The sequence below is a fragment of the Pipra filicauda genome, unplaced genomic scaffold (assembly GCF_003945595.2).
Source record: "Pipra filicauda isolate LSUMZ 115617 unplaced genomic scaffold, ASM394559v2 scaffold117_size3949168_pilon, whole genome shotgun sequence".
Lineage (NCBI taxonomy): Eukaryota > Metazoa > Chordata > Aves > Passeriformes > Pipridae > Pipra > Pipra filicauda.
Window position 1 is genome coordinate 1,693,277 of NW_024103629.1, and position 19,375 is coordinate 1,712,651.

Below are 19,375 nucleotides of genomic sequence, written 5' to 3' on the forward strand. Positions count from 1 at the left end.
TGCCAGTAGAAGATAATGAAGGTTTGGGTGTTCATTGATCACATATTGCTTCATGAAGCAAAGACAATCCTCAACAAATCTATTTCCTCAAAAAAAAAGGCTTTTGCTGGGAAAAGGGAATAGCGGTACATGTGAACCAGTAGAATTTTCACATGGATGCTGGGAAATTCAAGTCTCAGTTCAGCTGAGAAAGATGTGGATTATTCTGAGAAGTGTGGAACCAGTTAAATGGATAATGGTAAGTTACTTGGAGGGAGTTTGCTATTAGTATTGGTCTCATTAATAGTTCCATTCATGATCTTGATAGCAAAAGCAGCAATGTGGTTACAGAACTTCTGAAGATGAGAATATTATAAAGTAAGAAATGAGTCATCCTGATTACCAGTAAAATTCCTTTGAACTAAAATGCTAAGTACATGTTTTTGAGACCAACAAATATTTCTGCTTTAACTTTGGAATCCACTGGTTGAACACAGAGGAAAAGAAAGATCTAAGTGACATAAATAATGTTGCTGTGATACAGAAAAATACAACCTTCATCAAAGGTGTTTAGTGCAGTAACATAGTCATTAATGTGACTGGACAAGGTCTTGCAAGTAATTTCAATAAACTGCAATCAAGCAAGATGAAATCAAACTTAGAGATATAGACAAGAGTTACGAGAATAAAGAAGGGAACTAGCATTTGATTTTATGACAGAAAGCTTTGATTTATTTTAGGTATTGTATGGAAGACTTAGAGATGATATTATTGCATTCTAGAACTACATCTAAGAGTAAATGTGGTAGAGGACAAAGAATCTTTGCAGTTACAGATGACACTGAAGAAAGAACAAGTGTGCCTAAAATAACTCTGTGAATATATGTAGACTGAAAAATAGGCTTTTAATAATCGCAAAAAATATCTATTTGGAACATCCTCCCAGTAGTTCAACTGGATTTCAAATCAAGTTTATTAATTTACAAGAGAAATTACATGCTACTGCCTGAAAAAGCAAGGAAATAAACAGTCCTTTCCAGTCTCATTCTTCCTATTATTAGAAAAATGATTTGTCTCAGGGAACTTGTTAATGAGCAGTTTTGCAATCACTATGAATTAAAAGAGATGTTAGTGGGTCTGTCAACACTGACAGCTAACTCAGAGACTGTCCTGAGGAAGTCTCAGTCTTGTAAAAACTGAGAATTTTTTTTTCACTTCAACAAATTCTGCAGGTCATATTAGAAATTGCAGTGTCTTTTCTGCATTTTTTGACACTCACAAAAATCTATTGTGAACACAAAGAAGCAAGTATTGATGAAGATTTAAGAAGTGTGAAAGCACAAATGTGTCAGTGAACTACATTTTTAGAGTTCATTTGAGCAGGAGTTTTGAGCCTTCCTCCACTTTCACATTAAAATGGAGACTGTGAATGAATTGGTAGTAACGTGTGCTTTGCTAACAGAGAAGCATCACCGTTTTCTTGAAAACTATTTTTAGCAAGTGGTGGGCTGCCTTGAAGTGCAATTACTTTTATGGCCCTGTCTCGAGGATTGTTTCCAAGGGAGTTATTCCTGACTTGAAGGTGTGTTTACAGAGACTCTCCTCAAACCCGTATGTACATTTGTATACATACTTGCATACTGACACACTATGTCTGGATAAACCACTTCAGATAAACACACAAGAATCATCCCAAGTGTTTCTGTTTACTGAGATAAGCCCACTCACATACTTGTAAAAACCCAACTTTGCTGCAGTAACCGCGCGCTTGCAGTTTCCTGATGTTCCTCTTCAGTATGGATTTGGCTCGAGTTGTATCCCCTTCACAGCAACCAAGTGCCAAGGCAGACCACAGGTGTTCCTATCTCTTCTATTTCTTAAGTCTCTGCCTCTCTCCTCCTCCCTTACGCACGGCTGCTCCCTCCTTAACTTGTCCCCCTCCCTCGGAGCGCTGACCCACCGAGGCCGAGCACGCACACCGGCTAGGCTGACCAAGGGCCCCGCTGAGGTGCAGGGAACATTCCCTATCCAGAGCAGGCCCGCTCGGGCTGGCTCCCTCCGGCCGCAGCTCCCGCTGTTCCTCCAGCTGAGGCAGAAGACAGCGGGCTGGCAGCTGTCCTGCCCCAGCAGAGCGGGCTGCTCCCTGAGGCATCACCCCCGCACATAAACCGGCCTCCTCCGGGCGCACCCTTCCAAATGCCTGTGATCCTCCTTGCCCCAGTGGTGGATCCTCCTTCCCGCCTTCCTCTGGATCTCCCAAAGCCCCCGGCAAAGGAGGAGGCGAGCGCAGGCTCTCGGCGGGCCGTGCGGAATCCCCGCCTCACCCCGAGCCCGAGCGGGCCGAGGCGCGGCCGCTCCGCCGCTGGAGGGCAGAGCGCGGAGGGGGCGGTGGCGAACGAGGGGCGGGCGCCGCCGGGCCGCGTCCCCGGCGTGTGAGCATGCCGCGCCGGGAGGAGGAGGAGGAGGGCTTCCTCGGCCGGGACGGGGGAGGTTCGCACTGGAGCTAGTGCCGGGCAGGGAGGAAGAGGGATCGCTGCCGGAAGCGGCGGAGCGGCGGCGGCGCTGGGAGCCCGCGGTGCCCCGCGGGTAGCGATGTAGCTGGGTGACAGCGGCCGGAGCCGCCGCCTGCGCTGCCAGCGGGCCGGTGCTGCGGGTCGGGAGCCTCTCCAGGGAGGCGGCAGTCGTGCCTCGCCTCTGCCCCGCTTTCCCCTGTGCCCTCGGCGCGGCCCTCCCGCCCTTCCTGCCTCCGCCGCCGGCCGGGGGCTGCGACCGCCGCCGCTGCTATGGGGCTGCCCACGCTGGAGTTCAGCGACTCCTACTTGGACAGCCCGGATTTCAGGGAGCGCCTCAAGTGTCACGAGATCGAGCTGGAGAGGACGAACAAGTTTATCAAGGAGCTGATTAAGGACGGCAGCCTCCTCATCGGGGCCTTGCGAAGTGAGTCGGGCGGCGGGGCCGGGGGCGGCCGGCAGGGGAAGGGGCTTCTTTTGTTTGAATGGGCGCCGGGCGCGGGCTCCCCTGCCGGCAGCCGCCGAAAGGCGTCTCCTCAACTTTCTCCCCCGCACCCTCCCTTCCTCCCCCGTGCCGCTGTGCCTCGCCTCGCCTGCGGCGGGGCCGGGTGGGTGTCCCGGGGGAGCGGGGGCGGTGCGGGGCCCTGCCCCGGCCCGGGGTCCCGGCCGCGCCCGTCCCGGCGGGGGCCGCGGGCAGCGCGGGGGCGCCGCTGCCGCCGGGGCGCGGACCGGCGGGGTGGTCCCACCCGGGGACGGGGGAGCAGCCCAGGCTCGGGGCTGGGGGCTTAGAGTAGCAGAAATCAGAGACTCCTTAGGGTTGGAAGGGATTCTAACGATTCTGCGATTCTGTGACTCTAAGCCCTAAGCCCGTAGCCGTGGTATGGATCGCTGTACGGTACGGATCAGGCGTGTAGTGTTGCCGGGGTCTCATTTTGGGACGCTGGCTCCTAATTAGGTGTCTTTAGATGACGAAGACGTCCGTAATAAATGGGCAAAGCAAGAGACAAGTGAATTTATAGAAAGAGAATTTATATATCTTATCATGCCATACTCCCGCGTCTTCACGTAGTAGATTAACTTTTACATATTTTCAAAGGGTTCTGAGAGCAGAGATAAACATGAGCAATGTAGTGCTTTTAAAGGTCTGTGAGTTGAGCAGTGACAGCTTTCTGGGGTGTGAAAACGACAGTCATGCTCTGAAGCGCATAAAGTGAAAGCTGAAATTGTCAGGAGCGTCACTAGGTTTGTCCTCTTCTGTAACTTCTTGCCGCTTACTTTTTCTCTTTAAGTCACTTTGGATCTCTCTCACCTGTTGCCCAAAGTTTTCCTTCAGGTGGAGCTGAGAACTAATTTACAGCATCTCATGCTGCAACGTGAGATGTTCAAAGAAAAGAATGACTTTAATCCTTAAAAATATCTGCCACATTGACATGGTATGCTAGTTTTTGTACAGTGAAGGGTAGCAGTATTGCTTGTTATGTGGACAGGAACAGATGTTGCCGAGCTCTGTAGCTCATAAGAAACCTAACTGATGCTAACTCAGAGTCTAAACCCAAAAATTTATCTCAGTACCTGGGAGGTAAAAATTGTGAGAATTTTATTGATCCAACAGTTGGATTGAATTGTGCTTTTCCCTGCATCACTTGCTTATAGTTAATTTACAGAATTGCATTTACATAAAGTAGTTATTATCTTTTTGTGACTTTTTTGTATATATGCATGTATTTCTGGATGCACCTCCTTTTTAGTGAGTATCTGGGTACAAATCTAGCATCTCATGAATTTATGTTAAATTACTGTATCCATGCACACCACATGTGAGATGACATTACATAGAAATAGTGCTTGTGTGTATATATATATATGTATATATCTATGTATGTTTGTATTTATAAACTCAATGGTACAATTTTCTTCCCAGGCAAAAAAGTTTGAGTTTTAGTTGTATTTAAGTCTTTCTGTTTACTAAAAAGCTTTCCTCGTGTAACGGGAAGTCTGAGCTTGTGTTAAGTAGTAAAAACTTCCTATTTCAAACCTGTAAGATGGTGTGCACAAATAGTAATGACAGATCAGAATACCACATGGGTACTTTTTTGACCTGGTCTAGCACTGGAAATTGACTACTTTTTGTTCCAGATCAAATATGGAGAAATATAACTTTCTTCTTAAGCTGACTGAGAGAGTTGGGACTGTACAACCTGGAGAAGTAAAGGCTTCAGGGAGACCTTCCTTCAGCTTTCCAGTAACTAAAGAGTGGCATACAGGAGAGCTGGAGAGGGACTTCTTACAAGGGTATGCAGTTAACAGGACAAGGGGGAAGGGTTTAAATTGAAAGTGTATGAGTTTAGATTGGATATTAGGAGGAAAATCTTTACTGGGAGGGTGATGAAGCTCTGGAACAGGTTGCCCAGAGAAGCTGTGGATGCCTCATCCCTGGCATCCAGGTTGGATGGGGCTTTGAGCAACCTGGTCTAGTGGAAGGTATGCCTGCCCATGGCAGAGGGGTTGGAATGAGATGATCTTTAAGGTACCCCTTCCAACCCAAACCATTCTATGATTGTCTAAGGCAGACTGTTGTAAAAGGAATATTGTTCTTGAGAAGTAATTTAAACCTTGATTTGATGTGAGTAGTACCATTATTTTTGTGAAGAATACTTATGAGTCCTTGCTAGACTAAGAGCAATATTTCTGTCTTGCGTAATGACTACTTAACTTGCAAGTTCTCCTAATTTTTGAAACTTTTAGTTCAAATGTGTTTGACACAATGCTTATTGTATCCTATATGCAGCTCTAGAGTATTATGTTATAGTGTCTTTTAAGCTTAGGAAAATAAAGTCTGGTCTGGTATAGTAAGAAATCTTTCTCCTTTTGTTCATTTCAAAACCTTTAGTTTCATGACCATGACTTCCACAGAACACTGCCGTAGTTCCTGTGTTAGGAAAACTGGGGAAATGTCTGGATTTTCCTCAACAAAGTAGAAATCCTGGGTTTATACTGTGCAGACTCTGCTGTAGATGCTTCAAGTAGCACTACTGTAGGTTCCCTAGAGCACAGAACTTTTGATTTGTTTAAGCAAACTAGCTACTTCTACTCACCTTCAAAATCAATGGAGTGTAAAATATTTGTTCACGGCTTTTTTTTTTTTTTTTTAATTCTTTAATTGTTTTTGAGTACCAGACTGTGAGTAGTTGAAGTCAGTGATAACTTTTAGGATTTGATCTTTGAATATTTAATAATCTACAAGCTCTAGAGAAAAACAGGCATTGTTTACCATGTTTTATCTCTTTAGGTGATCTGGAATTTTTATTTACATATCATTTTGTAGGATCGGTTCTCTTGGGTTAAAATAATCCACACTGTGCTGAAGAGCTTCAGTGGTGATGAGTTTTGGAACACATCATCCCTGACCATGTTTAGAGAAGAGACAGTGAAGCAGACTTGATGCATTTAGAAAAGACTATAAACTTCTAAAATTGGCTGAATATAAGTTTTATTACATGAAGTATGTGCATGGTTTTTCAGGTAGAATTATACTTCTGTATTACAAATGTTACAAAATATTAATATTTGGGCAGTCAACTATCGAAGTTACTGTAACAATGTAATGTTTATAAATACCTGATAAGAGATTCCATGTAAATTGAAGATAGAACAAATACATTTAATGCAGTATGCAAATATTTTGCATTTTCTTTGGAGTCATCCCAAGATAAAGTCAGTGATTTCGATGTGGTTTTGCTACCTTAATTCTGGAGAGTGCTGCTTTCCCAAGTAGTCTGCAGAGCTGCTGCGTTCCATGAAGCAGAAGCTGACTAGTGTGAATGCAGTGAGAACTGATAAAGCTAGGATTGATATCAAATCCTCAGCAGCTTTTTCGTAGCATTTTTTACACTGTTTCATTCTCTTTCTAAATGTATAAGGCTCTGGGAGTACCCCAGAACAATATGGTTATATGGTCTAGTTTAGTTGGGTGTTAGCATCACATCAGAGCAATGTGGCTGGTGAAGGGACTCGAGCACAAGTCCTGTGAGGAGAGGCTGAGGGAGCTGGGGTTGTTTAGCCTGGAGAAGAGGAGGCTCAAGGGAGACCTCATCACTCTCTACAACTCCCTGAAAGGAGGTTGTAGCCAGGTGGGTGTCGGTCTCTTCTCCCAGGCAACCAGCAGTAGGACAAGAGGGCATGGTCTCAAGCTCTGCCAGGGGAAGTTTAAGTTGGATATTAGGAAGAAATTTTTTACAGAGAGGGTAATCAGACATTGGAATGGGCTGCCCAGGAAAGTGGTGGATTTACCGTCTCTGGAGGTTTTTAAGATGAGAGTGGATGTGACACTTAGTGCCATGGTCTAGTAACCATGGATCAAGGTTGGGCTTGATGATCTTGGAGGTCTTTTCCAATCCAGTTGATTCTATGATCTGTATGGCCATAGTGCCTACTTCAGCCTTGTCTTACAGTTAGTATTTATAGCGAGAGAGTAGTTGTCCTTTTTCACATTAGCAGAGGTACTAAACCCATTACTATCTCTTGGAAGGCTTAATTTCTGTATATAGTTTCTATTACGTTAAAAAGTTATCTTTTGACAGACATTTAACCCTGTGAGTAGGCACAATTAAGTAGAAGCAAATAGTTTACTTTGGTGCACCTAGAGAAGGGTTTCTTCTTTGTTAACTTAGGAATTAGGGCAAAAAAAACTTTTTAGAAAAAATGTTTTCCTGTTACAACTAGCCTTTTTGATTATTAGGTAACTGTTGATTTCATAACCCTTCAGTCACCTAATTTAATAGATCTTTCAGGTGCATGTTTAAACTGTATATGCTTAAATGCTTCATGTAGTAGGTCCAGCTGTAGATGGACTCCTAAAGTAGAACTGAATTTTTTCCTTCTTATTGATTCCAGCTTGTTTTGAATTAAAACATCAAGACTATTTTTTCCCTGTACTTTTTGCCAGTCATGTACCTTGTAATTTCTTTGTAGTTGTCTTCTGTAAAAGCAATCTAGTCTAGGGTGCTGTCATATAGATTATATAGGAAATTCCATTATAGAATTACTTGAATACTTTTAACTTCCATAATAGGCCTACTGAAAGTTAATGATATTGTGTTAAACAACCCAAAAAAATAACATGCATCTTGTACAGGTGATCTTATGGCTCATTGTGTGTAGAAGGCTTAATTTTCTTCTTCTGATTTTTAAGGCCTTCTCCATCTTAAGGCCTCTCAAATTCACATATTCAAAGATGAGAACTACATAAGTTTTGGTTTAATGGTTGAAAGTTCTGTGGATTTACAGCTGTTTTAAGTAATACTGTAGCTTTTAAAGTGTTTTGATATGATGCAAACAGTAATGAGAGCTGTGGTGTGATATAAATAAGATTTAGCAGATATCTTTTGGAGTTTGTAATTAGGTAGCAATCATTAGTATTATTTTACTTCTTGACACATGGAGAGACAAAGAAACAGACACAATTTGGAAATACCATCTTTTGCAGGGGGTGTGAGGGATATTTTTTACCTGGGTTTTATAGAAATTTCACACAAAAAAGACTGTCTTAAAGTGTCTGGCATACAGTTTTCAGGGATTGTTCTCTCCTCTCATAAGCCTAATTATAAAAGTGATGAACCTGTTTATACATATGGAAATTTTGGGGGTTAGTTGTCTGGGAAAAAAAAAAAAGACAAAATTACACATAAGAACCTATGATCTTTTTATCTGTTTGGGGAATTTTTTTTTATGTTAAAAAAAAAAACAAACCAGCAGCCCTTTGTGTCTTTCCAGAGACATGCATTTTCCCAGATATCTTTGCCTCACATATTTTAATGAGATTTTATCTTTGCAGTGTCTTTTCCAGATTCTAAATGGACCAGGACTGAGTTAATTGAACAGCAACTGCTGAAATTTGATAGCAATAATTCTCTTTTATTAATGTAGACGTAGCTTATACTTCTTGGTCCCTAAATACATGATTCTCTTACCAATTTGATAAAAAAGTTTCCCTCCTTTGTATGGCCATACATAAAGGTGTGATGCTAACACCTAGATAACTGGACCATATAACCTGTATTGTTCTGGGTTACTCCCAGAGTCTTACTTAGAAAGAGAAGGAAACAGTGCAAAAAACGGTAGGAAAAGGCTGCTGAGGATTTGATATCAATCTCACTGCATTCACAAAAGCCAACAGCTCCTTCACGGGGCACATGTGTGGCCATCATGCCTACTTCAGCCTTGCCTACTAGTATTTACAGCAAGAGAGTATGTTTTCTTTTTTCCCCACTAAAAGGAAGTTGAAACATAGTAATTGGCATTGGTTTTTCAAAATTATCTGTTCTGTTACTTCTGTTAGGCATTTATAGAGTCCTGTGCAGTCTCTGCTGGTATCTGCATTATCTATGGATTATAGACGTAACTTTCAGTTCCAGCAGTGTTCTGCCTTTCATGCAAAGATACCAATAATAAGCTGCTTCTTGGCCAGAGAAGGATCTTAATTGCTTCCTCTGGCATTTAAAGCAACTGCAGTCTGTATCGTATTATCTTTAGCCAAAGATATATGAAGAAAACAAATGCCAGTAGATAGCAGACTGTTACAGAGTGCGTTATTTTCTGGCCACCACATGATGTTTCATTTTGAACCAGTATTCCCTGCAAGTGAATTTCCATACTGTCAGTAATGACTATTGTGTTAATAAAGTCCTTGAATGACTCAAGACGGGTATTCTTGGGCCTTAATATTGAAACAGGTATTCTTTAGAGAAATTTTGTAAATGGATTACATCAGGCTACCAGAGGAGCGGGCTTCAGTTTCAAATACCATATGAAAGGACGTTTCTGCTTTAAAAAAAATATTGTGGTTTTTTTTCTACATTAGGATTTTTAAACTGATTTCTGTAAAAGGTCAAATTTAATCTTTTTCTTAATGGGCCAGTTGGCTTGTTGTCTACTATGTGTTTCATTTGCTATGAATAAGATAAATGAATTCTATTAATAAGAAACCAGCTGCTTCATGAATATTGTCTTTACTACATTGGAAAATATGATGCTGTGATCACTGAACTTGTACAAATCTCTTGGGTTTTCGTGGGCAGAAGTGCTACAGCAATTTGCAGTTTCCTGTAATAGTAAATAACTTTGTATTCATCCTCTGCAGAAAATACAGAGGACAATGCAGTCCTTCTTTCTACTGAAAGATAAGTAAAACAGTGCTATGTATTTTCCTATCTGTTTTTTCCTATATTCTCAAAACTAATTATAAATAAATTGGGAATTTAGGAGAATTTGGTGTCGTGGATTTCCTTTATTAAATCCAGTCTCCTGCTAGTATTACATGATGTAATGCCTACTTGTCAAGCTCCATTTTAAAAACAACTTTTATCCTTACTATTTTTGCTAAAAGCCCTTTCTAGAACCTTGTTACTCTAAGAGCTGGGTAACTCATTAAAAATAAATTTAATCTGGAGATTTAGACTTGCTTACACTTATTTTCCTTTCACTCAACATTTCTGCACTGTTGTTGATTTGGATTTGCTTGGTGAATAATCACATCCTTTTGCTACACAGAACAAGCTGTTCTCATCCTTTCTTCTAAGAGTTTCTCTGGTTTCTTGGTTATTTTAGTAGCTCTTTTCTAAGTCTTTTTGAATACACTTTTTTTAAGTGTTCAAGACCTTAGAAGTAAAAGTAGGGGAAACAAAAGTAGCATAATATTCTTCATGATTTTGATCATTCCTCATGGTATTCTGTGAGAACATCAACCATTAAATGAAATCGATGTTTATGGTCTTCTTTTGACTATGTGGTGCTATGGATTCCTCAAGTGTACAATTAAAGGTGAAAAAGTCTCAGGATTTTATAAGCAATAGCAATGAAGTGAATATTAAACTGAAGAAAAAAATAACTAAATAACTTGACCTTCTTCATTATTAATATGGAATTGAAGTGCTGTTGGGGAGTAATATAACCTCCCATTGGCAGTATAGTTTTTCAGATTATTTAGAAGTTATCAATTTAAATTGCTTCCCTCTCCTGAGTTATGCAACTTGTATTTCACAGGACACAAAAGCTTAAACATGTTGCTGCACTGGTGTTTTGCTTGATATAGCTCAGCATGGGAAAACAGTATGGAAATGCTGTATGGCTTAAGAAGTCCTATCTTCTTTTAGCTTGATATTCAAAGCACAATGCAAAGTGCTGCAGTGCCTGGGTCATATAGTCCATTCTTCTGTTGATGTTACTTGATATTTTGAGGTTGCTTAAAGAAGAGAGGTTTGCATGTCAGATGTGGGTTGTAGTGTCTGTTTGCAAAGGTACTCTTGCTCTCTGAAAGATTATGTCAATGGAAGTAGGTATCACCAACAGGATTATTTTCCTTCCTTAAAGAGCCTTTAAGTCAAATAAACATCATGAAAAATAAAACAGGTAACAATGAGAATCAGTTTGTGATTTTGACAAGAAAGGTTGGACCAGATGATTCTTGGGGCCCCTTCAACCTGGTATTCTATGAATCTATGATTTGATCCCATAGAACCATCTGTGTCTGATATGAGGTCAGCTTCTGATGTCTTCTCAGAGAAGCCACCTCTACAGCCCTCCTCCCCTCTACCAAAACTTTGCAATGTAAAGCCAATATAGCTCTTCTCCAAGTAATTCCAGTGCTTCTGTCTTTGGAAGAGAATCCTTTTGATTCCTCTTGTAACAATCAGTTGCCATCCAAGCATTTGGTGACTGCTTAAAAATTGTTTAGTTGTTTTTGATGCAGCCAAGTGAATTTATGGAAAGAAAAGAACAGGGAAATGAATTATTTAAAAGCTGAAAAGGCTTTTAATTCTTTTACAGTACATCCTAGATGAGGTGGTCATTCAGCTGACCTGTTTAGACTTCTGTTAAGGATATAATTTTCTTTATAGAGACCTCATCCTGCTGCTTTCTGCAAAAAAAAAATACTTGGGCTAGAACCTGGTTACTTCTAGAAAATTATCAAGTAAAAAAATCATCTTCACTCTTTTTGCTCAAGTCCTTACCCTTGCCACTGTCTCACCACCATGCAAAAAGAGCACAAATCCGCAGTAAAACAAGCAATACATGGGGTAGGTTTTTCCTTTTGAGTCAACTGAGTTCTTTGTTTGCTAATTGGAAGTGGATAAGAAAGGATAACTGGACATACTTTTTTTTCTGCTCTAATAACTTGATTCATTTCAAGTGGCCAAATGTCAATGTAAGTATTTGTGGATCAGTTATTAAAAGCTGCAGTTCTTAAAAGAGCAGGTGATATTTAAAGGAAGCCCAGAGAGATTTCCAATGTTGTGGTGGTGTGTGTTGGTGTTCCAAAGCCTTCCTAGATTACTGGTGCTGTCAAGACCTTAGGAACGTTGGGACCATTGCCATTAGTAAAGTTTACATTCCTCTTTAAGTTCATTCCATCCATCTTCTCTCCCTTTTCTGTCTTACCTTGTTTGCCTTTAACTTTTGTTTACAAATGATGATGAGGAGTAGAGGTGGGGAGAACACAAGAACCCAACTTCCTTGGAATTTACTATTTGTATAAACTGTTATTTTATTCCATGAATATTGTAGAGGGGTGATTTTCCTCTAAGGTTAAAATTACTTATAAGTTGCAGAAAGCATGCAGGAGAAACTTGCTGCTTTAAAAAAGATTGCTCTGAGTAATTATCTATTATCTATTAAAAAAATTGTTCCCTTGAACCTTCTCATATCTAGAACTATCAGTTCTGTTAAAACAAGCTGTACATTGAAGAAATACCTTTCCCTTGCCCCTCTTGTGAATCACTAGTTAACCTACATATATAGGGAAGCTAGAGAGCTATGTAGCTTACTTGCTGGGAAATTTTAAAATAAGTAGGACTTGGGCTTTACCGTAGGAGAGGTAAAATTCCCTTGTTCTGAGGAAAAGCAGAAATTAGAACATCTGAGAAACTGCTACTGCTAAAATCATCGTGTATGTGTAAAAATACATTCATAAGGTATTGACAAATATTTTACCTTCTATGTAAATATAAATTATTTATCCAATATTTTATATTTAGGGTGGGTATTTAGAAAAGGTTCTTCACCCAAAGTGTGGTTGGGCACTGGAGCAGACTCCCCAGGGAGTTGTTATGGTACCAAGCCTACCAGAGTTCAAGTGCTTGGACAATGCTCTGGGGCACATGTTGTGATTCTTGGGGATGGTCCTTTGCAGGGCCAGGAGTTGGACTCAGTGACCCTTGTGGGTCCCTCCCAACTCAAGATATTCTGACACTTACTAAGTTGTGTACTTCTATGAAGAATCTGTTTTAGTACAGAAAAAAAATGAACTAGTTACCTTAATAAAAAATTATAGTTAGCTTGTAATAAAAATTTTGGTTTGCTCTGTGTATTCAGAGATGCTTTTGTGAATCTTGTCTCATGGTAAATGTTGTTTGCGTAGAAGTCAGTGTCTTCAAGAGATAGGGTTTGGCATTTTACATATCTGATGGGTTGGATTCTCCATCTGAGTTGTGCTTTGAGGAGCCAGAGAGTGGGGAGAGGTCCAATAGTACAAAACAGACCTGAGGAAAAAAATTTCTGGTTTCAATTGGTATCAGATCTGGTTAAACAGGAGTTGGTTTAAACTACAACAAAGTAGGTGGGGTTAAATAATCTACGCAAATAATATTTTTTGATTAACCACGTGCAGAACATACCTTTACTGAAATTTAATACAGCTAGTACTACTACTTCTCTCTTCCCTTTTTTTTTTTTTTCCTCCCCAGTTTCAGCATATTATTGACCAAGTCTGATGGTAAAACTAGGGAAAAAGTGCAGTTTGGTAAGCATCATGAATGCCTGAGGAGATATTTTTTGACTCATAAATCTCTGTCTAGGAATTACTGACTGGTTGTGTTGTAGAGATTGGATATTAGAGTATGTTACTTTAATTTGATACATTTGTTGGTGTAACTCAATACAACTGAAGTAGCAATGAAGTAAATGCACTTCAACTTCTCAACATAGTTTCTTCTTGACAATGGCCAGTTCTTCAGTTTTTAGAAGGAATTCTGTTGCTGCTGTTTTTTGTTTTTAAAAAGTATGATGAGACTTCTGTGCTGGAAAACATGCTTCTTTTTTTTTGAGAGTTGAAAATTGTTGGAATTGTGGCAAATCAGTCTTTATTGTACTTGCATAATCTATTTGGGGACGTTTTCAACAAGTCAAGAGACAGCAAATGTGGCATGCCTGCAGGGTAGTTAACGCTGACTGTGGAAAGTGGTTGGTGGAGGAGAAAGATGAGTACATTTAATAAGGTGAACATGGGCTTGCAGACTGACAGGTGCCAGAAATGTATGATATCTGCAAATGTAATTTGAAGGGATTTGTGGATATTTATGGCATTTATGGGTGTTAAGTCTGGTCCTGCTGCTTGTTTTCGGGACAATGCTGAAAAATTGTGAAGGGACAAAGACCCTTTGAACATTTTAACAGCATATGACAATACTCCAGCTCCTTGAAAACCACTAGCACCACTAAGCATATGGTGTTTTATGTCATTGCTTAATCAGAAGAGAAAGTTAAAGATTTATTTATATCACAGTAAAAAATATTGATGGAAAGTTTCTCTAAGAGACCAAGGTGTGTGAAGATTCAAGTGCTGGCAGAAGGTATACAAATTAAGATTAGAAACCTGCAACTGCGAACTTAGTAAGATACTTTCTTAAGACTAGTAAGTCTTAAGACTTCTTAAGAAAGTAATGGACTTTTCATTGCTGGAAACGCTTAAATTGTTTGCTTTTTTTTCCCCTTAGATGCAGTCGGGTTCACTTATACCTTTTGGACTTGAAGTAGTAAGTCCTGAAACTCCTGTTCAGGGTAGCAAGGCTTGTTGACTGCGGTGCTTTTTTCTTGCCTTAAAAAGAAATATTGTCAGTCTACTTTCAAGTCTTCAGTTTACATTACTTGAATATACATGTGTAAGTGAAACTTTGGAATCTGGGAAGAATACATCCTTAAGACGTTTTACAGTTTAATGTTTTTCATGTTTAAAAAGTCTTCAAGAGAGGCCTTAAGTAGTTGCTTCTGATACCTTCCTTACTTTGGTATCATCATTGTGATTCGAAATGGAGGTGCTATCCTGTAATAACAGTTTTGATGGGATGATTTTGGTTTGGTTTCTTTTTTTTCCTTTTCCCCTTCTTAGTTTTGAATACTAGACTGTATGGCTTATTTTAGTGTATATAAGTGCCTGTGCAAATATACATTAAAACAAAACTAAACAGTTGAAGATGACAATACTTCCTTTATTTTTATATATACAAGTGCTAAATAAATGTTCAGTTCAAATTGCTGTGTTACAGGTATGTAAAGATAGCAAACCTAACATTTTTGAAAGATCCTTAATGTTAGGAAAGTGGGATTAATAGCTTAGCTTTGTTAGCCTGTTGAGATATAGATTGTCTGAAGTACCTGAAGCATCTTAAAATTTTCGTAGTTCTCATATACACATTGTTTTGTCCTCTATTACCATGACTGATTTAATTGAAAAATGCACAAATAACACTGACATTAAAAAAAACAGAGGTGTATCTTCAAGCAAATGCATAAATGTAAGCTTGGCAATAGACTTAATGAAGTTTTCTCACAAGTACAGTCAGTATGGTTGGCTTTTTGCTATGTGAACTTAGGGCTACAGCATCTTCATGCTGTTTGGGAGCCTAAGATCAAATGAGAAATCCAAAATATTTCATTTTATGAAGAGGCGTTTAGGCACAGCAGTACATTTCCTGTTTACATAGCCAAATCTTCTTTGTATGCTGAGAGATTTCCTGATACACTCACAGAGAATTTTTGAGTTTGCACTTGAAGCTGTAGTTTCTGTTGCTTAGCTGGTTGAAGATGCCATCGTCTACACCCTAGCCTGTATGACACAACTCTTTTTCCTATGGGGAAGGGAACTGATATGATGTTTATCTAAGTTCTATCACCTGTTTATCCCCAAATTGCAGGATTGAAGATGAAAATGTTAAGGCCATGTTTAAGAAATTTGTTAGCATTTCTTTGTTCAGATTTAATTGGGACGTGAAAAAATACAAGTCTTCCAACAGGTAGTTTTTCATCATTCTTTTTCCCCTGTACTCCAAGAGACGAATGGGTCTCTGGCCTAGATAAATTTAACCCACGAATTCGCAGGATCTATTCCTTTCCTTTGCTTCCCTACAACATAAGAAGTTCTATTTTTTTATATTCTTGTACAATATTGATTACTGTACATAATTCTACTCTTTCTGTTTAGTGCCCTCTCTGTAAAGCTGAAATACAACAGATTAAAATATGATTATTATTATTTTATTTGCGTTGCCACGGCACGGCAATGATGCCATTCTTTGTTTTGTCGATTCAGTTTGTTTTACTCTTGTCTCTTAATGCAACAGATCCTGAATCTCCCTGGGAGTGGTAATCATCTTAAATTTACTAAAATAACACTGCAAATCACACCTTTTCTTTTTCCCCCACCAACTTTCTGGCAGTTCTCGAATCATTTGTCAGTAAAATATGTGTGACGCTGTCAGAATTCATCATCATCGGCACTCCAGAGCCACTTTGATGTTCTCTGTGAGAAGCCAAAGAATACACCTTGAGACTTCAAAACTATTTTACAATAGAAACTCACGTGCCTACTTTTGTCACTTGTCTTGAGGAGTCATTATGAACCACTGAGTACTGTGTTGCTGGGTCAAGGGTCAGTCTTGCAATGTTTTATTGAACGTTTAATGTATCCAGAGGAATTGATGGTATTTTAATAAACACTTCTCTTGTTTCTTTGTAAATTAAAATGGCACTTAAACAACAACGTATTTGCACAGATGGAATGAAACACAAGACAGAGTGTTACTCTTACAAGGGAACACTAGTGAGTTGGGCCGTGATGTTTCAGTGGCTTGATACTTTGTTTTGTTTGGTTGTTCTTTTTAAAATGTATTAAGTGATATAAATCTTGATGCCCCCTGCCCCTTTTTGAGGTATGCAGGATGGGCTGAGTGCAGTCATAGGAGCAGAGACTATGAGGTTCTGTACCAGTGGGAGTTGGAGTTTCTGCGTATCAAAATCCCACGCCTGGATTCTTGGCAGATATCCAGATTAGACCAGTTGTATGCAGAGTTCTTGATTTCTTCTTGTCACAGTTGTCCCACAGTGAAATAAAACCTGTGATTTGGGGAGATTTATCTTTGACTTCTGTCCGTCTTTATAACTAGCACTTTGTCTTTTACTGTATATAAGTAGGTGTTGAATAATTTAAACATCTGTTAAGTTTCATGGAGGATTTCACTTCCATCTCAGTTTCTACATAAGTCTTTAGTTAAAAATTAAAAAAAAAGTGTTATCTAAAAAAGTTATTATATATAATAATGTTAAATATGGTTTTATAATTTGACTTACTGTTTGAATTTGATTTGGGTACTTATAAAACAGGCATTTTTTATTATTTTATATTATTTATTAGGGAAACCTGCCTGGTTTCCCACAGGAGAGGGATCTTAAAACAGTTGATTAATATATTTTATTAAAATAACATTGGAGTTCAGCATTTTTTTTCTGAAACTAAACAGATTATTCAGATAATACCTACTATCACTGCAGTAGAACTTCTCATGCTGCTGTATGTCATACTGTCCAGTAGAAATTTTGTCATACTATTTTGTTAAACTTCATTAAAAGTACATTGGCTATTTAGATGTGAAGTCTGATACTCCATTAACTTCTCATTCATTCCAGTGTAAGGATTACATTTATACCTCGTGGAGAAATTTAGGAGGAAGGATTTATGGTGAGATCCAGATGTATGACATGGAATTTGGTCTCTCCAAAAGCTGGCTTCTGCTTCTAAAAGGATGTCAAGTATATGAAAAGTTTGTTTGTTTTAAACAAAAAAACAAAACAAAACAAAACTGAAAAACATAAAGTGATAGGACACTTCTGCAAAACCTGATTGTTTCCCCTTGGAACAAATTAATGTAGTCATTAATTAAGTCCTATTATTACTGAAATACAGGTTTTGGAGCTTGTGAGCTTACTTAACTTTAGAGATATGTCAGCCTCTCTGCAGGCTCAGCAGAGCCAGTCACAATGCCTTCAGATCTCCAGACTAAAACTGACCAGGCAGTGACCCTCACAGAAGTACTTATCTTCTAAAATATGTCAGACAAAGAGCATCTCTAAATTGTGGTAGCCTTTTGCTAAAGTTCCTCCAAGTGTCCTCAAATAACCCCTTTTCAGAAAGGGCTTTATCTAACCTGGGTCTGGATTCCAGGTGTCCTGTTAGACTCCAGAGCGGTCTGTGACAGCGAATGAGAAGTTTCACGATTTAAGTGTTCGCTGCAGGGGCAAAAGTGCTTCCTTTGTTGTATGCCTGCTGCTTGGTTATTTTATCTGATGATGACAATTTTTGTTCTATGAGAAATAGTAACTGTTGCCTGTATACATTGCCTGACCTATTCATCTGGGTTTGGATTTTTTTTTTAAACCTTTCTTTTCTTTCTTTCTTGCATGTTTTGTTCCCCAGTTTCTCTGAAAAGTTCTAGTCTAGCTTGTTTCTGCTTTTAAGTAATCAAATCTATCACTGTGGTTGTCCTTTGTCAACCTTCTCTGTGCCTTCTTTGTGGTAACTGTGCCCATTCTGTGTTGGATTGCAAGAAACTTCATGGAATATTCAAGGTGTGAATGCATCAAATAATAATTTCTGCTTTGTGCTTGCTTTCTCTACTAGGCCTTAATATTTCTTACTGTCACTGATTATGTAGTCGATATTATAAAATAACTGTCTACAGTGATTCCAAGAGAACTTCAGGATTCCAAGATAATTCCAAGAGATTTCAGGAAAATTAAAGCTAATGTAAATACCATCACTATGTGGATATAATTATTTTTTTCTATGTGCATTAGTGTGTGTTTCCTAAATGTAATGTTCCTCTATCTTCTCACCTCCTTGACATTTAAGGTTGTAACACTCCTGCTGTTTTTCAGGAAAAGAAGAAGTGAAAGCCAATTATAAACACCTGTATCAGCAGCAAAATATGTTACTAGTGTTAACACCCTTTTTCAAATCTGATCTCTAGATTTTACGATGACTCTGATAAATAGTAAACTCCTTTAAGTTTCAGAAAGGAAATATTTGGCAGGCAAAAGAAGTGTTAATTGTGATAATATAGAAGATATACTAGAGTTTGGTTCTGTTATAAGAAGCTGGTGCAAGTGAGTTAAGTACTCGTTGCTGCCTCCATGCACTGGCAGTTGTGAAACCAGTTTAGTTAGTCCGTCCTGTAAGATTCCAGATTATTGAATATTTTGCTGGCTTAAAGCCCACATCCTTTTGTGTTTCTTTCAAGATAAATAGTTTCACACAGCTGGAATATGCACTTTGTTGACTTCAGTACTTAGCAAAACTGAAGCTTTAAAAGAAGAGTCTTCTACTACCTCTACAGCTCTACTACTGTCCTACCTTGGTCTTAAAATGAAAAGATTTTTTTGGACTGTAAAATATTATGAGGCTTGTGTAGGTTACTAGTGAAATTTTCAGGTGTATAAAAGAGCAAGGGCTAAAAGCTCTTGAATTCTCACTGGAATGTGATTTTTTAGAAATGCGTATCTCTTCACTCAAAAAGCTGTTGTGCAAGGACCCCCAGGTATTCCTTTTTTTATTATTACCATCCAGGTGAGTTATGTCCATGTCCGAGAACAGTCTTTGTTAATGTCTTACTCCTTTGGCTGTTCCTAGGATTATGTGGGTTTGGGTTTTTTTGTTTTTATCAGTGAGTAGAAACACTTCCCGACAATACGAATTCTAAGTATTTTAGGGGAAGGTGTGGAATCTTTTTGAAGCTGTTGTCAGACATCTCTTCTGCTGATTGTGAGTGTGAGAGCTCTAGGCA

General features: G+C 39.1%; 1 protein-coding gene across 1 annotated transcript in view; it reads left to right on the forward strand.

Annotated features, from left to right (window-relative positions):
* Positions 1–2,348: 2,348 nt before the first annotated feature.
* Positions 2,349–19,375, forward strand: part of ARHGAP42 (Rho GTPase activating protein 42) — a 150,551-nt gene continuing 133,524 nt past the window's right edge. The window contains exon 1 of the mRNA XM_027739048.2: positions 2,349–2,916. Within this exon, the coding sequence (XP_027594849.1) occupies positions 2,763–2,916 (154 nt within the window). The 5' untranslated portion in view covers positions 2,349–2,762. The remainder of the gene's footprint in view (positions 2,917–19,375) is intronic.